The sequence below is a fragment of the Indicator indicator genome, chromosome 12 (genome assembly GCF_027791375.1).
Source record: "Indicator indicator isolate 239-I01 chromosome 12, UM_Iind_1.1, whole genome shotgun sequence".
Lineage (NCBI taxonomy): Eukaryota > Metazoa > Chordata > Aves > Piciformes > Indicatoridae > Indicator > Indicator indicator.
The window spans coordinates 23,497,780-23,515,555 of record NC_072021.1 but is presented as its reverse complement, the minus strand read 5'-3'; the positions used below and the strand labels follow the sequence as shown (position 1 = coordinate 23,515,555).

Here is a 17,776-nt window from a genome sequence, read left to right as displayed (position 1 = left end):
AAAGAGAAACCAGAAGAGAAGAAGAAGCACAAAGAGAAGAGTGAAGGGGAGGAGACTACACAAAAAAAACGGAAAAGGAAATCTAAGGAAGGAGGAGAAGAAAAGAACAACAAAAGGGTTAAGGAGAAGACAGAAGAAGAAAAGAAAGAGGTGGAAAACAAGTGGAAGTGGTGAGTGTCCTGCAGGCCTTTGGCCTGTGGGTAGGTCTAACTCTAAAGCATCTTGGGGTTTAGTTTTATTTCCTGGGGTAAAACTGAAAATTCATTTTCATTGCTATTTTTAGCTGCTTTGTATTTTCTAAGGCTTGAACTTGGCACTCTCAGCTGGAGGTTCTGAATCACTGAATCACAGAATTCATCAGGTTGGAAGGGACCCTCAAAGGTCATCTTGTCCAGCCCCCTGCAGTGACCCACCCCAACTAGATCATGTTGTTCAGGGCCATATCAAGTCTGATCTTGAACGACTCCAGGGATGGGTCCTCAACCACAGCTCTGGGCAACCTGTTCCAGTGTTTTACCACTCTCATCGTAACAGACAATAATATTTGCATAAGAGGTTGGGTTTTTTTTAGTATAAGAATGTATATAATATATATTCTACCTAAACTGGCTTTACTGGTGCTCAGCTGGTGAAGGGAGATGCTCATGACTGATAGAAGACATAACCCTCATAACACAGCAGCCTCCAAGTTGGTGTAAGTAGTGGAAGGTATAAAGGGGCTTTATTTGTTTTCTTTTCTGTTTTCTTTTCTTTTTTTTTTTTTTTTTCCCCCCCCCACCAGTTTTGGGGTGATCCAGGCAAGATTTTTTTTCACAGGAGAGGATGGATGAGTGAGGCTGATGGATCATAGAGTTGGAGGATGAGCAGGGTCATCCCCAACTAGATCAGGTTGCTTGGAGCACCACCAAGCCTGACCTTGAATGTCTCCAGGGATGGGGCCTCGACCACATCTCTTGGCAACCTTTTCTAGTGTTCCACCACCCTCATAGTAAAGAACTTCTTCCTGATGTCTGAACGCTGTATTTTTTGGCAAGGTGGCAGGAAGTGGTGGCTTTAACCACTTGGTGTCACTCTCTCCCCATAGCACCCCAATATTTTGGGCAGAGAATCACAGAAGCATAGAGTGGTAGAAGCTGGGAGCGACCTCTGAAGATCACCTAGTCCAACCTTTCTGCTAAGCAAGGGTCATTTAGAGTAAACCACTCAGGACCATGTCCAGCAGGGTTTTGAATGCCTCCAAAGAGGCCCTCCACAACCTCTTTGGGCAGCGCCTGGTCCAGTGCTCTACCCCAGGGCTGGAAACTTTGGAGCCCATCCAAACCTGAGCTGGGAGGAGCTGCTGGGAGTGTTATCCTGCATAGGAATCTCCATGGGTGCTTCCACCTTTGAGATAAAGTGGGACATAAAGTGGAGTGAGAAGTAGGACTAAGAAGCGTTTTTTCTGAGTAATGCCTTCTTTGGGGGGCTTGGCATGGAGGCAAGAAGCTGGTACACAGCTTGGTTTTTTTCCTCAGCAGTTTTACCCTAAAACCTCACCCAGGACTACATTTCCCTTAAGGCTTTGCTGCCTTGGCACATGGGAAGTGTCACAGCCTGGACTACAGGGACAGAATGGTGGCTCCTCAGGCATTGCCATGGTACCACCACCACCATGCATCGGTGGGTAGCAGGGTGCTGGGGCAGGATGCTTGGGGTGACCTGGACATCCCCCAGGCTCGCTGGTGGTCAGTGACATGTACCCATGTACCGGCATCTCACCTCCTCGCTGCTTGGTCAGAGGGTCCAGCGCTCCCAGCTCACCCCCATGTGCCTCTGGTCAGGTTGTGGGGGCTGCAGGAGGTAAGTCTGGGAGATGCTTTGCCAGCATGGGGAACCGCGGTGGGGAGGGGGAGGAGAGTTAGAGCTCTTGATGTCATTCAAATCACCTCTGAAGTGTTTTCAGAGCAGTTTTCTCTAGCATGCTGATTTTCCCCTAATATCTTCTTTCTTCCTTTTCCCCTGTGTTTTTCTCGGCACAATGAACCTTTGAATGTGATTGATTTATTCCACCTCTTTCCAATTCCTCCCTCCCACTCCCCATGGGGAAGAGAAAGGTTGGAAGTGCTTCCGGGACACTGCTGAGCAAGAAACTCTGGGATTATTCTTTCCTGGGGTGAAATCTTGCTGTGTTTGCCCAACAAGCCTCAGTTGGTTGGTTTGTGGTTTGGTTTTGTTTGGTTGGTTGTTTTTTTTCCTGGAGATGCTGGAGCCAACGTCAGCCTAGCTGAGCTGCAGATCTGCTTGTCTCATGTCCCTCTGTCATGATCCAGCAGACTTCTTCCTCTGCCTTTGACCTAGATTGTCTCTTTTAATGCTCTTCAGGGTGGGTGTTTTGATTATTTTTATTAGCTTTTTTTTTTCCCATTTTAAAATCCCTTAATTTCACATTTTAGGGCTTGCAGTCACTTGAAAATGCTGTGTGCTCTGGACTGGGGGGTTGGGGGTGGGGAAGGTGCATGAAGATCTTATTTACACCTATGATTTAATGCAAATACGATTTATAAATATGGTTTGGGTTAGAAGGGACCTTTCAAGGTCATCTAGTCCAACCCCTCTGACGTCAGCAGGGACATCTGCAACTAGAGCAGATTGCTCAGAGCCCCAGACAACCCGACCTGGGATGGTTCCAGGGCAGTGAGGGGCTGAGGAGTGAAGGGAGGGTGAGTTTTAGTGCTTGCAGCCTCTGCTGGGGTTAAGCAGCAGCAGCCGCCTGGAGAAAAGGAGGGGACCTTGTGGATCTCTAAAACTTCCTGACAGGAGGTTGGACCCAGGTGGGAGTTGGTCTCTTCTCCCTAGTAACAAGTGATAGGACAAGAGGAAGTGGCCTCAAGTTGCACCAGAGGAGGTTTAGGTTGGACATGAGGAACAATTTCTTCATGGAAAGGGTTGTCAAGCCCTGGACCAGGTTGCCCAGAGCAGTGGTGGAGTCCCCCTGGAAGGATTTAAAAGCTGTGTAGATGTGCTGAGTGACATAGTTCAGTGGTGAACTGACTGTGCTGGGTTAATGGTTGGACTTACTGAACCTGAAGATCTTCTCCTTGGACTGAATGAACTTGAAGATCTTGTCCAACCAAAATGATTCTGTGCAAACTGAGCAGACTGTGGTTCAGCAGTGGGGTGTCTCTGGCTATGAACATAAATTTGGCTGACTAGATCCATCCCTTGATCCTCCCCCTATGTCCTTCCATGTAACCACACCAAACATCCTCTTTCTCAAGATCCTTTTCCTTGGCTTGCACCCCAGTCATCCTTGTTTGAAAGAACAGGGAAACTGAGGCAGTAGCAGAGTCCTCAGGATTTCACTTGCGGTTGGTGGCAACCATCAATGCTCACAAATCATCTTCCCAGGGTCACCTTGGGAGAAGGTCCCAGCCCCCCAGGCTTGAGAATGCTTTCATGGGTCCCTGTGCATCTGTCTCAGGTGGAAAGAGGAGAAAAAAGAAGATCAAGTGAAATGGACCCAGCTGGAGCATCGAGGACCCTACTTTGTGCCTCTCTACGAGCCGCTGCCTGATGATGTTCAGTTCTATTACGATGGTATGTCCCCCTTGTGATGGGCTTGTAGAGTTGTCCTCTGCCTGGCTGAAGAGCTTGGATGGAGAAGGAGAAGTATTGTAGACCACAAGTATCCCATTGGGTAAATCTGAACCCTGGGTGAAAGCTGGATGGGTTTGGATACAGTAGGAGTCAGGGGATTGTTGAGATGCTCTCATGCATCCCCTCCCATGCAGAGCACCCTGGGACAGGGTGCTACCTTCACCTCATTTTAAGGGTTCTGTAATGCTCCCTTGTGTGTATCTGGGACTTGCATCTCTGCTCACAGCCTCTCCTAGATGCAGGATGTGCAGTGGTGGGCCTGGACCTTCAAGTTTGTTGAGGGGAAGCAGCAGATCTTGGTGCTGTTGCCTGCAGTTCCTATGTACCTCTTCTGTGGAGTGACTTGGGGTGGGGGAAAAAAGGTCAATTTTTTCTCATTAAGATGCCTCTGGAATTTGGGCTTTACATCAACTCATGCATGGTTTCCCTGCAAGCCAAGAAAATGTGACTTAGCTTTTGAGAGCTGCAGCTTGCCTGTCTCATGGTCTCAGTGACTGTCATATCACTCTGAGATTTTGCATGGTTTAGCTGGGATGCTTCAAGATCCAGATCATGACTCCTGATTTTGTCCCCAGGGCCACTACACATCACCCTAAAGCAACTCAGTGAATCGGTGAGGGGCTGAGATTGGCAGGACAGATCCAAGTCTCTGCTGTCCTCCTTCATTTCCCACCATGCCTGCTAGGTTGTGTTCTCCTCCCCAGTTTTAACTCCATTCCTGAACAGTTTTCTGACAGATCAAGGGATGGGAGGCAAGAAAGACCTTGGGCCTTGGCCAAGGGATGCTGGAGATAGGAGGGCACCTCAATCCTATGAGGTCTTGGTCTTCCTCACTGGGACTCCTGTTGCTTGTGGATTTTTTCAGGAGGAAAAAAAAAAGATAAGTTGGTGAGATAATGTGTCTGGCAATCCTGTCAGCAGAGAGCAGTGATGGGACACCAATGAGGTGGTCAGTGACTTTTTTTGGCTCAACAAACAGGGCCTGGACCTTCCCTGTGGCCTCTGAGCTGTGGGAGACCCATCTGTGTGTTGTGTGCATCTAGGCAGGTGGCTTCAGCCTGGAGTCTTGGGTGATAATTGGCTTGTTTGCTAAAAGGTGTCATCATTTCTGGATGAAAAAATGTTTGTGGACAGGCAGCAACCCCAAATAGAAAATTACTTGTCCTGGGGCTGCTGTAAGGCTGTGACCTGCTATGCCCTGAAGTTCAGGTGGAGATCAGGAACTCCAAAGACCAGAATGTCTGGTGCAGGTAGGATTGATCCCCTGGAGCTCTGCAGGGTGTTTTTCCTGTGGCTTGCCTAGAAAAGCTCTTTCAAACTGTTGGTTTCCTAGGAAGAGCCAAAAAGTTCCTTGGATTCACTGGATTTCATTGCTCTGGTCAAAGAGCCCAGGACAGGATGGTGGCTCTGACAAATGATCTGAGACCCATTGGATGACCAGGAGAGGCTCTATCTGTTGCTCAGGTCTCAACTTTGAGCTTCCCACGATTGCTTCATTTGTGTGGGGAAAGTATTTGAGATGAAACCTCTCCAAGTGGAGAGGTCCTGGAAGTGGTTGTGGTCAGGAAGCAAAACTTTGTGTAGAGCTGTTAGTTTGGGCCTCATCATAGTGTGGTGGCTGCTGAAAGCCCCATAGCTCAATGACCTTAATGTAAATCAAGATTTCCACTCTCCTGGAGAAGAAAATGAAGTGTGTGATTGTGAATGAGCTGCAGCAGCACCCTGCTGTGCCAAGCACTCAAGGTATTGATCCACAGATAAGGCTGTGTCTGGTGTAGGAACATGGTGGAATCCCACCAGTGTACAACAGCCTGGGTTGGGTTGTCCCCATAACTAAAGGTCCTCTCTCTTCCTAGGCAAACCCCTAAAGCTGAGCCTGGCCACAGAAGAAATCGCCACCTTCTATGCCAAAATGCTTGATCATGAATACACAACCAAGGAGATCTTCCAGAATAACTTCTTCAGTGACTGGAGGAAGGTATCTTCTGTGAGGGCTTCCTTGCTGCCCATCTTTCAAATTGAACTCAACATTAAACCTGTCATCTCCAGGTAGACCCTTGGCTGTGGTGTGGGATAGAATCACAGAGTTGTTTCAGTTGGAAAAAACCACTGAGGTTGAGTCCATCAACCTAACACCACCATGGCTGTTAAACCATGGATGGAAGAGATGAGTTTTCTTTATGGCTTAGTTCTTTAGTTGTTATCATATAGCTGCGGGATTCTAAATTATGTGATTGATTGCTGCTTCTGGATTTGGGCTGGGATTTGCTGTTTGCAGGATCTTGGAGAGCTTCATGCTGGCACTCGTGGGCCTGCTGAGTTCTAGCAATGCTACCTAAGAAAGCAGGTGCTGGGTCTCCTGAACAGCTTCACAAAGAGTTTGAGGCATGTGTCCCTCTGAAGAATTAACCTCATGGTTCCACAGCACTGTGGCTCAGTCCCCAGATAAAAGCAAGACCCCTATTAGGGAAAGATAGATGCCCCAGATACCTTCAGAACTGCTTCTGCAGTCCCTGCAAGCTGTGTATGACCATGCTTCTGGACCACATTTTTCTACAGCAGAAGTTAGAGGTTGCTCCACCTCAGAGCTGGCTCCCTTTTGCTTCCCTGGCTGCAAGCTCAGATGTCAACAGGCAGGATGGCCTCCTCCCATCGCATCTTTCTCTGTTCTTGGGTGGAGGTGCCTAGTTGGGGTGGCCACTCCCTTCTGATTTTTCTGCAGAACTGGTATTTGGGTCTTCTCTCTCCTTGTCTGTGAAGAAAAGAAATAAGCGGCAGCTCTGTGCAGAGCTGGTTTTGCCCAACCCCTCTCATCCCTTGCTCAGGAGATGACTTCAGAGGAGCAGGAGATAATCAAACACCTGGACAAGTGTGACTTCAGCGAGATCCACAAGTACTTTGTGGACAAAAGTGAGGCACGGAAAGCACTCTCCAAAGAGGAGAAGCAGGTGAGGACTGTTTCCTGTGACCTCTGGGGCAGGCCAATATGTTTTGAGACAAGGTTGGAGTATTTCAGCTCCTGCTTTTCTCCTTTCCTGGTGTTATGCTTTGATCTGGGACCTCTTTGGCCTTTGGATCAGTGTTATCTCTCTGTGAACACCATGCCCCTTTTCAATAACTTTATCTGTGGAGGCTGCACATGTTTCATGGCATCCTTGGACTATGATTTGGGGTCCTACCCTGTCTAGAGGATAGTGAACATTGATAAGGAGCTTTGGGCACACAGGCTTTGCTCCATTGGTGTCTCATGTGGGACCAGCATCCTCTTGAGGGTTTGTAAAATGGGTGAAGTTGAGCCATTTGTTGGGAATGGACTTGGACTCATGCTCATGTCTTCCTCCAACCCTTTCAGCTCTGCCTTGCCTGCTTTGCTTTCTGCAGGAAAAGGAGGGTAATGATAGGCAGACACAAGTCATGGGGTTTTGGTTTGATCCTGTGGGATGATGATGATGGAATGGTGCTTGTTTCAGAAACTGAAGGAAGAGGCAGATAAGATCCAAGAGGAGTATGGGTACTGCACCCTTGATGGGCACCGGGAGAAGATAGGCAATTTCAAAACTGAGCCTCCCGGGCTGTTCCGTGGACGTGGTAACCACCCCAAAATGGGCATGCTGAAGAAGAGGATCATGCCAGAAGATGTTATCATCAACTGCAGCAAGTGAGTAGCCAGGGGAAGAGCTGAGACTCCAAAATCTGAGCTGCTTTTGGGGCAGGGATAAGTAGCACATCTCCTCTGCCCTGAGATGCTGTGAGGTTTTGTTCTCAGGCTTGAGCTCACTTGGGACCCTTTGATGGTTGGACTCAATGACCTTAGAGATCTTTTCCAACTGAAACAATTCTGATTCTTTCACCTCCTGGTCCCTTCCAGATGTCTGTTTTGCAGATAGGTCTGACTTTTAGCTTCTTTCTGGAAGTGATGTGGCCAGGGAAACTGTTGTGCAGCTCTCATCACTTACTGGTGCCTGTAATGTTCTCCCAACATCAAGTGTAAACACTGCAGTGCTCCTACAACCACTTGAAGACCTTGTGGTCTTGATTCAAAACACACTGTTCCAGCCCAGCGAGTTCTCCTGTTGTCTCCAGCATCCAAAGGATAAAGATCTGCCCACCTGAGCAACCTACTCTAGTTGCAGATGTCCCTGCTGACTGCAGGAGTGCTGGACTAGATGACCTTTAAAGGTCCCTGCCAACACAACCCACTCTGTGTTGTGGAACAATTTTGGATGGGTTGTATGTTTTCTGCAAGTAATGCTGCAATATGTTGAACATCCTTGGCTCCCTTTGAAGAAGCAGTTGAGCTGATGACCTGTTTCTTCTTCGTGGTCTGAGGGCTGTCAAACCTTCTCTACTCACAGGGACTCCAAGATCCCCACACCTCCAGAGGGGCACAAGTGGAAGGAGGTGCGCTCTGACAACACTGTTACCTGGCTGGCCTCCTGGACAGAGAACATCCAGAATAGTCTGAAGTACATCATGCTGAACCCCAGCTCCAAGCTGAAGGTTGGAGTGATGTTGCTGTTCAGGCAGAGTTGTTGTCTTTTGGGCCAACAGGTTTTTTTTTTTTTTTTTTTTTTTTTCCAGGTGGAAAGGTTAGGGGAAAGCAGAGAAGTGGCACATCAAGAAAAATGTATTGAAAATACTGTGGCCAGCAGAACCAGGGCAGGGGTTGTCCCCCTGGACTGGACTCTGAGGCCACACCTTGAATCCTGTGTTCAGTTTTGGGTTCCATGCTCCAAGAAGGACATTGAGGTGTTGAAGTGTGTCCAGAGAAGGGCAATGTAGCTGATGAAGGGTCTGGAGAACAAGTTTTGTGAGGATTGACTGAGGGAACTGAGGTTGTTCAGCCTGGAGAAAAGGAGGCTCAGAGACCTTTTTGCTCTCTACAATTCCCTGAAAGGCAGTTGGAGCCAGACAGGGGTTGGTCTTTTCTCCCAAATGAAAAGGCAAGAGGGAATGGCCTCAAGTTGCCCCAAGGGGTGTTTAGCTTGGATATTAGGAATAATTCCTTCATGGAAAGGGTTGTCAAGCCCTAGACCAGGCTGTGCAAGGCAGTGATGGAATCCCCATCACTGGAGGGACTTCAAAGCCATGCAGATGTGGTGTTGAGGGATGTGGATTAGTGGTGGACTTGACAGTGTTTGATTAACACTTGGTCTTTTCCAAGCAAAACAGTTCTGTTAATCCATGATTTATGCTGGTAAATGGAGGGTAGGAGCAGATGGGATCACCACCTGTAGTGCCATGCAAGGCAGGAAGCGAAAGGCCAGCAGGGAAAGGTCACTTAAAGCTATTTCCATTCCCCAAAGCAAATAAAGACACTGGGAACAAGTTGGGCACAACTGGGCAAGTCCAAACAACAGAGGCCACAGCCCTGCATCACTTCACTGTGTGCTGGCTGCTAGCTGGTGGAGGAACACCTCCAGACTCTGAAGCAGCACAGACTTGGCCACGATCCCAGGTCCAGCACCACCAGCAGAGGGCATAGAAACTCCAGAGGAGCTGGATTTGCTCTGATTTTTTCCACTTCATGGAGTGTCTTCTCAAGAAAACAACGGGCTTTGAGGAGTATTTAGATGCTGGAGGTGTTCCTAGAGCAGGATCTCCCTGGTAGGGATGGAAGGAAGATGTGTCACTGAGTTTTGCCCTGTCTTTCCAGGGGGAGAAGGACTGGCAGAAGTATGAGGTAGCCCGGCGCTTGAAGGATGTCGTGCACAAAATCCGTGCTGAGTACCAAGCTGACTGGAAGTCCCGGGAGACAAGGAAGCGGCAAATAGCAGTGGCCCTCTACTTCATTGATAAGGTATCTGCAGCTTCTACCTAGCCCCAAGGTCCTCTGTCCCTGTGGAGGCTGGGATTTAGCTTACCTGATCCACCAGTCCTGTAGGTGTTTGGAGTGTGCTGGTTGGTCCTGGCCAGGGTCGCTCCGTGTGAGGAATCTGGAACTGATCATGAAGGATGGTGATTGCCCCCCCTCTGCTGGGCACTGCTGAGGCCCCACCTCAAACACTGGGTTCTGTTTTGGGTTTCTCAGAAAAGAAAGATACTGAGGTGCTGGAGTGGATTCACAGAAGGCCAACAAAGCTGGTGAAGGGTCTGGAGAACAGGTCTGGTGAGGAGCAGCTGAGGGAACTGGGGTTGTTTAGCTTGGAGAAAAGGAGGCTGAGGGGAGACTTCTGGCTCTCTACAACTCCCTGAAAGGAGGTTGGAGCCAGGTGAAGATCAATCTCTTGTCCCAAGGAACAAATAGCAGGAGAAGAAGAAACAGCCTCAAGTTGAACTAGGGAATGTTTAGTTTGGACATAAGGAAAAACGTTTTCCCCTTGAGGGTTGGGAAAGGAAGGTTGTCAAAGCCTGGCCCAGGCTGCCCAGGGCAGTGGTGGAGTCACCATCACGGGAGGGGTGTCAAAGCCATGAGATACGGTGCTGAGGGATGCGGTTTAAGTGGTGGACTTGGTAATGCTGAGTTAATGGTTGGACTTAATGGTCATAAAGGTCTTTTCCAACCCAAACTATTGTATGATTTCACTATCTGCTGATGCTTGTGTGAAGATATAGCTGTGTGACAGTGTAGGAGCTGTCCTCATGGACTTCACCTGCATGTGTGTGTCTGTGAAGGCAAAGACCCCACTGGAGAGGTGGATGACTCCTAGTTTGGGGAGATGTTTTAGAGTTTCTTAGAGAAATAAGAAGGAAGTCACTGCTTGTTTCCACCAGGGTCCCAGCAGGCAGTCAGCGAGGCACTCCCCTAGAAAGGTTTCTTTTCCCTCTCCTGGTGTTCACATCCACTTTAATCACCTTGGAAAGGGGAACTGAGTTGGGCTGGGGTGATGACTCTGTCTCCTTCCAGCTGGCCCTGCGAGCTGGCAATGAGAAGGAGGAAGGGGAGACTGCAGACACAGTTGGCTGCTGCTCCCTGCGTGTGGAACACCTCAAACTGCACCCCAAGCTGGATGGAGAGGAGCATGTGGTGGAGTTTGACTTCCTGGGGAAAGACTCCATCCGGTACTACAACAAAGTGTCGGTGGAGAAGCTGGTGAGTGGGGCAGAAACAGAGACAGTGACTGGTGTGAAATTTGGTGCAGGGTTGGCTTGGTTCACTCAGTGGTCATCAGCCCCAAATTCTCTTCCAAAACCTGTTCCAAAGATGCCTTCTGTGTTTTAACACCATGGTGGCAGCATGCACCTGAGCTACTACAATGCTGGGTGATGAGGACACAAACTTGATGGCCCCATCCTGGGAAAAAGGAAGAATCTTTAGGGCTTTCAAGGTTCTTCTAGCTGATGAACCATGAGAGAGAAGTCCTGCCTCCTGCTGGAGCATCTTCACTTGGCTAGTAGCCATTAGGACTTGAACTGTCCTTATTGATACCTTCCTTTCTGCTTTGCCCATGGGATAGATGATTCTAGGGGTGTTTGTGTGGAAACTGGAGTGACAGAGATAGCAAAGGTGGGGGCAGCCTGTGGCACCAGTGGCTTTGAGGTCCACAGTGACAGCTCTTAAAGTTGAGAAGATTGGAGGAGTTGTAAGAAGTTAGGCACAGGTCTGGATTAGAGTCCATCTAGATGAGGAGGCAGATGGAGATGGAGATGTCTGGGAGCTATTTGCATTGTTGTTCCTGACTGGGGCCATCCTTTCTTCTTCTTTAGGTGTTCAAGAACCTGCAACTGTTCATGAGGAACAAGGACCCAGGAGATGACCTCTTTGATAGGCTCAATGTGAGTGGTCATCTCTAAGCTTTTAAAACAAAATTGACCTGGAGGGAGTAGAAGCAAACCTGCAGTCCAACCTGATGGTCCTGTCCAACCTTCAGGCTCCCAGGCTGTGGTGCTGCATCAGTGTCATCCCTTATTTTGGGTTTAATTATTGGAGACACCACTGTAGCTGTCTGGAGACCCTATTTAGATACCATAATAGGTTTTTTTCATCTTCTTTCTTCACTGATATCCTCTTTGCTTCTCTGAATGAAGGCCTGGCTGCCTTCTGCACCCATGAGCAAACTGTGTCGTTGCTAAGGAGGTGACTTTCTGCTACCTTCCCTCCAGCTCATCTGCTTGGGTTTCTTTTTTAACCAGGGAAGATCTGCCCACGCACATGATGCTCAGGGCATTGCTGGAGGTGTCAAACCTTAACTGTCTGATGCTTTCATACCTCACCAGGGCTCAGTAGAAGTATGAAGGGCTCCTGGAGAGATGTGCTGCAACCTTCCCTCCTGAGCTACTCCCCTACAAAAACCTTCTCCCTCCTCTTTTTTAGTGCAGGATATTGTATGCTACCACCCCTGCTCCTTCTCTACCTGCACTCCTTACAAAGCCACTTGCCCATCTGAAGAGGCTGCTCCTCTCTGGTCATACAGACTTCATCTGGGATAGGCTTTCTTGGTGCATGTAAGGCTTCCTCCAAGCCCTAGATGACACTTCTTAGCATCTTCTGTTTCCAGTCCCAACTGCACCCAGATGCGCTCCACCGGACAGACATAACAGATATGACCTAGGTGGGCAGAAATTGTTGACATCCAGGGAAATTCTTTGTAGCTTTAGGAGGAATTTGTGTCAGTTTCAGACAGGTGAGGGCCTGACCCAACAAGTACATCTACAAGCTATGGGAAATATTTTTAATGCCTAATTTGGTTGCTTAGATGAAAGATGGTCTGAAAAGCAAGTGCTTATTGTCCTGGGTTCTGCTTGTTCTCTTCATTTCTTCCACACTTTGTCCTATCTTCCTTTCTCCAGACAAGCATCTTGAACAGACATCTCCAGAGACTGATGGATGGTTTGACAGCCAAAGTGTTCAGAACCTACAATGCCTCCATCACCTTGCAGGAGCAGCTCAAGGCACTAACTAAGTGTGAGTTACTAACAGTGGTTGTGGTCTCACCAGCTGCATTGCATGGACAGTGGGCTCTGGTGTCCATCCATTACCTTGGCATCCCTAGGACTGCCTGCTCCTCCCTGGAAGGTGATGCACCATATTGCAGGGTGGTATGTTGGGAATGGGTTGTCCAGATAAGGTGTGGGTGCTTCTTCCCTGGAAGTGTTTAGGATCAGGCTGGATGAAGCTTTGAGCAATCTGGTCTAATGGGAGGCGTCTCAGCCCATGGCAGGGGGTTTGGAACTTGGTGATCTTAAGGTCCCTTCTCAAACCATTCTATATGGTTCAGATAGTTACCTGCTCAGCAGTACGCTGATCTGCAGCCAAGCTGGGAGTGTTTTCCCCCTTTCTTGCTTTGCTGCTTGGGTGTATTCTTTTTTGTCTACCTTGGATACATGAGCAATGAGGCACAGTGTCAGATTCAGTGATGCTTAAGTGTCCTTCACCAGTTTCCACCACCAGTATTGTTCTTCCCTGAGAAATAATGGGAAAGACAAAGAGCTCACTGTTGTCCTGCTCTGTTCCCTGTTTCCTGAGCTCCGACAAAGGAGACAGTGAAGCTCCCATTGACTTCCAGCTGAAGACAGCGTTGCAGGAAAGCTCCTCTCCTACAACCGAGCTAACCGAGCTGTGGCCATCCTGTGCAACCATCAGAGGTCTACACCAAAAACCTTTGAGAAGTCAATGAAGAACCTCCAAATCAAGGTGAGGCAGACCAAGCTGAGAGCCTCCAAATCTGATCTAACCTCTGATCTGTTTTTGGGAGGAGGAAGGTTGGGAGAGAGAAGGCGAATTACCTGATGCCTGAAGAGATCACATTGATCAGGCGTGGCAGGGAGTGAACCAGGAGTAGTGGCTTCTTTAATCAGTGCAGAGGGATGGGGTAAGCTCAAATACTGGATGAAGCACTCTTGGCACTCTCTTGGTGCCTTCAAACCAAGCTGGATTCCTTCTGTGGTGGCACAACTTCAAAACAGGTAGCTCTGAACCAGAGAAACTAGTTGGCCCACCAACCACGTTAGTTGGCCCACCAACCACGTTAGTTGGCCCACCAACCACGTTAGTTGGCCCACCAACCACGTTAGTTGGCCATGCTGGCTGTTAGCAGGAGGACCAGCTGAAATGTCAAGGATCTGATATGGAAATATATCAAGCTAACACTTGTAATTGACCTCAGCTTTTGTTAACACTCTAGTGCTGAACTTTGGACTTTGCAGAGGGCTCCAGCACTGTCACAAGCCAAATTCAGGCAGTTGCACAAGATGACCAGATAAGAGCTGCAAGTGTTTCTGGTATCCAAGCTGTGAGGATCTTTTGCAAGATGCTGTGAAATGCTTTCCCTCCAGCAGATGCTGCATGGAACAAGTTGTTGTCTTTGCTCTTCAATTTCTCATTAGGCTATTCCAATGTGGCAGAGAAAAGGGAAAGAGGGAGGCATCTGAAACCTTCAGGAAGGACAGGAATGTGGGCTTACTTTGTATTTACCTTCACAGATTGATGCCAAGAAGAAACAGGTGGAAGAAGCCCAGGAAGAGCTCAAAAAAGCTGAAAAGGAGTTTGAAGACAGAAAAGATCCCAAAGCAGAAGCGTGAGTGACTCTTCCTTACAGGCTTTTTATGTAGAGGGACCTCTGTGCAGAGGGCGTGGGGATGGTGTGGTCCAACACCATGTATGCAGCTCATCAGAATTGACATGTCACTGTTGGGTACCAGGATCTCATGGCTGCCTAGCAGATGGGTGGAGGTCTTGTGGATGGTACCTTGCAACTGTAGAATTCCCAAAAGCATCTTGAGGAGGATTTCTGTTGTGATAGTGCACACCTCGCTGAATGCTGAGATTTCAACCCAAGATGTATGCTTGGAAAAACTTCTTTCCTGTAAGAGTGACAGAGAACTGGAGAGGGCTGCCCAGAGAGACTGTGGAGTTTCCTTTTCTGGACTTTCCAAACCCACATTGTGATCCTGAGTAACCTGCTTTAGGTGGACTTGATTTAGCAGGGGACTTGGATCTGCACAGGTGTGTCGGTGTGAGCTGAAATTCCCACCCCACCAACAATAACCAGGCTAGCTCAGTCTGGAAGCAAATGAAAAGCTGTATTTACAAGCAGAGTCTAAAATCTACAATGAAATGCAATGAATATGTACAAATATACAAAATTCACAACATTCACAAATATATACAATCAACAGAAAAAGCACAATCGATCTCCCTTTGCTTCCCCCCAAGGGGACCCTCCCAAAGGGGCCTCCCTCTCCCAGGAGCTTCCCCCCCAGACCCCCCTGGACAGAGAAGCAGAGTTAGTTAAGCAGAAAGTTGTTAACTTAGCTGCCAAGGTCAGTGTGTGTTATCTTCATCCAGAAGAGAAGAAGAAACAGCAGCCAGACAGCCCAGCAACTGCCCCCACTGCAGAACGCAGAATGTGCAGAGTGCCTACTTTGTCTTGGGTAATAGTTCTTAAACATTTCTACCTATCCAATGGAAGTGTTTAGAACAATCAGTATTTTGCTTTCTTATACCCAATAGTGACTTATTTACATTCTTTCACTTTCTCTGTTCTGAACTTTGCAAGGAAAAATTAAAAAGACAGTTTCAAACCATCACAACAGGTCCCTTCCAAACCCCACCATGCTAGAACTATCTAGAAGTGCCATGGTGCAAAGGATGCCAGCTTGAGGTTGAAGCTGGGGACACAGGCTGACTTTGATGGGACATATGAGTGGTGAACAGTCACCTGTCTGGTGTCTTCAGCAGTCATTGAATGAAATCTGTCCAAATTGTTTCTTTTCCCAGAGCCCAGCCATGACTTGCTGCCTGCCCAAAGAGGAGAAAGCTGGAGGAGAGATACAAGGGTTATTTTTCCATTTTTATTCCAGAGTTTCTTGTTTTCTAGTTATGCCTTATGTTACTGAGATGCAGAGCAGGTTTTCAGAGGTGGTTATTGCTCATGGAGCCTAGATTTGAGGAGGGCTTTGCTGGGTGCTGGCTTTTGTGCTTGCTCCACTTCAGTGGCAATAATTCTGCTTTTCAAGTATCTTATGAAGTCGAAGTACTTGAGAAATTTGGTTAATGCTGAATGACATCTTCTACTTTGCCATTCTGGAGTATTCCTAGGCTCAAACCTTGGAGGACTTCTGATGAGTGTGAAGGCTGCTCTGAGCTGAATCACAAAATGGTGGGGGTTGGAAGGAACCTCTGGAGATCATCTCATTCCTGCTAAACCAGGTTCACCTAAAGCAGGTTGCCTGGGATCATGTCTAGGCATATTTTAAAAGTCTTCAGAGAAGGAGACTCCACAATCTCTCTGGACAGCCTGTTTCAGTGCCCCATCATCCTTAAAGTGAAGAAGTTATTCCTCGTGTTCAGATGGAACCTCCTGAGTTCCAATTTCTCCCTGTTGCACCTTGTGCTGAAGCTTGTTGGCTTCCCATCATGCTTCCAGGCAGCAGCAGATCAGAACTACTTTACAGTTCCCCTCAGCTGCTTCTTTTCCCTTTTAACATGCTATTTGTGTTGCTCTTCCTCTGTCCTCAGCAATGTGGAGAAGAAAAAGAAGCTGTTGAAGAGGCTGGAAGATCAGCTGGCCAAGTTGAATGTTCAGGCCACAGATAAAGAGGAGAACAAAGAGATAGCTCTGGGCACATCCAAGCTGAATTACCTGGACCCCAGGATTAGCATAGCTTGGTAAGTCTGTGGCATGCTATGGGGCAAGTGTTCATTAGAGATGTGCAGGTCACCTAGCATGACCTGAAGAGCAGGACAAACATATGCTTGAGGGGCAAGGGAAGAAACCTGCCCAAACCCTGGAGGGGGTTGGAGTGCGGCAGGAAAACCCAAAGCTAAGACTTGCTGCAAATAACTGTTTGCAGGATCACAGAATCCCAGCATGGTGGGAGTTAGAAAGGACCTCTGGAGCTCATAATGTCCAATCCCCTTGCTAAAGCAGGGTCACCCAGGGCAGGACTCAGGATCACAATGTCCAGGCAGGTTTGGAATCTCTCCGGAGAAGGAGACTTCACAACCTCTTTGGGCAGCCTGCTTCAGGGCTTCAGCACCCTCTCACAGCACAGACCTTTTTCTTCATATTCAAATGGAACCTCCTGGATTCTGGTTTCTGCCCATTGCCCCTTGTCCTGTCACTGGGCACTACTGAGTCTGGCCCCATCCTTTTGCTGGATTCCTCTCCCCCCAACTTTAGCTCTTGCTGAGCATTGAGCAGATCCCCTCTCGGGCTGCTCTTCTCCAGGCTAAACAGCTCCAGGTCTCTCAGCCTTTCCTCCTCACAGAGATGCTCCAGGCCCCTCATAGACTCCACTGGACTCTCTCCAGTAGTTCCCTGTCTCTCCTAAGAGAAGCTTGTAACTGAGCCCAGGACTACAACTGTGGCCTTACTAGAGTAGAGGGAGAGGAGAACCTCCCTCAGCCTGCTGGCCAAACTCTTCTTCATGCACCCCAGGATTCCACTGACCAACTTGGCTACAAGAGCATAGGTTCATGGTTAACAAGGAGGTTCCTTCTGGGTTTAGGACAAGAAGGGGTCACTTTGCATGTCTTTGTCTGCAGTGGCACAATGTCCAGGTCTGAATTTCCTGAACAGAGATGACCATTGTGCTGGGAGTGGTGTGGGATGGCTGGCACCAGGGGAGGTTTAAGTTGGATATTAGAAGAAACTTCTTCACTGAAAGTGTTCTCAAACTGGAACAGGTAGCCCAGGAAGGTGTTTGAATCCCCATGCCTGGGGGTGTTTAAAAGAGAAAGAGCTGTGGTGCTGAAGGACTTGGTTTAGTGCTAGCCTTGGCTGGGTTAGGGAATGGTTGGACTTGATCTTCTTTAAAGGTCTTTCCCAACTGAAAAGACTCTGTGATTCTATCCCCACTGCTGTCCTGTGATCTGTCCAGGTGCAAGAAGTTTGGTGTGCCCATCGAGAAGATCTACAACAAGACCCAGAGGGAGAAGTTTGCCTGGGCCATCGACATGACTGATGAGGACTTTGAATTCTGAGATGGTGCTTTTCACCTTGCTTTGTGCTCCTTTGGTGCTGTTGGTAGCTTTTGTGATGTCCTGCTGCAACTGTTTGTGGGGTGGGTGTGGGCAGATCTCTAATGAAAGAGTTTGATGTGGCTATTTTGTGCCTTTTTTTTTTTCTTTTGAGACAAAAGAGAAACCATTTTCAAATTGGAACAGGTCTTGCTGACTTGTGACACTGGCCCTAGTGACTTTGAGGTGAACTTTTAATTCCTCTTCAGAGCTGCCAGGTGCTTTGGATCTTCTTAC

The 17,776-nt window shown here is 48.3% G+C and overlaps 1 protein-coding gene across 2 annotated transcripts; it reads left to right on the top strand.

Annotated features, from left to right (window-relative positions):
* TOP1MT (DNA topoisomerase I mitochondrial) lies at positions 1 to 17,503 on the top strand. 2 transcript variants are annotated; one of them, XM_054385300.1, is made up of 14 exons: positions 1 to 170; positions 3,461 to 3,576; positions 5,493 to 5,614; positions 6,462 to 6,584; positions 7,107 to 7,294; positions 7,992 to 8,136; positions 9,293 to 9,436; positions 10,484 to 10,669; positions 11,284 to 11,352; positions 12,367 to 12,481; positions 13,083 to 13,210; positions 13,999 to 14,093; positions 16,037 to 16,186; positions 17,401 to 17,503. In XM_054385300.1, exons 3-14 carry the CDS (start codon positions 5,549 to 5,551, stop codon positions 17,501 to 17,503), a joined length of 1,512 nt encoding a protein of 503 aa, XP_054241275.1. In that variant the 5' UTR covers positions 1 to 170; positions 3,461 to 3,576; positions 5,493 to 5,548. The 2 variants fall into 2 exon arrangements, with proteins under 2 accessions (XP_054241275.1, XP_054241273.1); XM_054385298.1 differs by lacking the exon at positions 1 to 170 and adding an exon at positions 1,742 to 1,839.
* Positions 17,504 to 17,776: the final 273 nt, after the last annotated feature.

What these genes read in the sequence shown, in the direction of transcription:
- TOP1MT (XM_054385298.1), top strand. Translation starts at nt 1,742, where the DNA reads ATGTACCGGCATCTCACCTCCTCGCTGCTTGGTCAGAGGGTCCAGCGC. An exon ending in TCTCCAAAGAGGAGAAGCAG is followed by an intron (nt 6,585 to 7,106) that starts GTGAGGACTGTT and finishes TGCTTGTTTCAG; the next exon opens with AAACTGAAGGAAGAGGCAGA. An exon ending in AAAGATCCCAAAGCAGAAGC is followed by an intron (nt 14,094 to 16,036) that starts GTGAGTGACTCT and finishes CTCTGTCCTCAG; the next exon opens with CAATGTGGAGAAGAAAAAGA.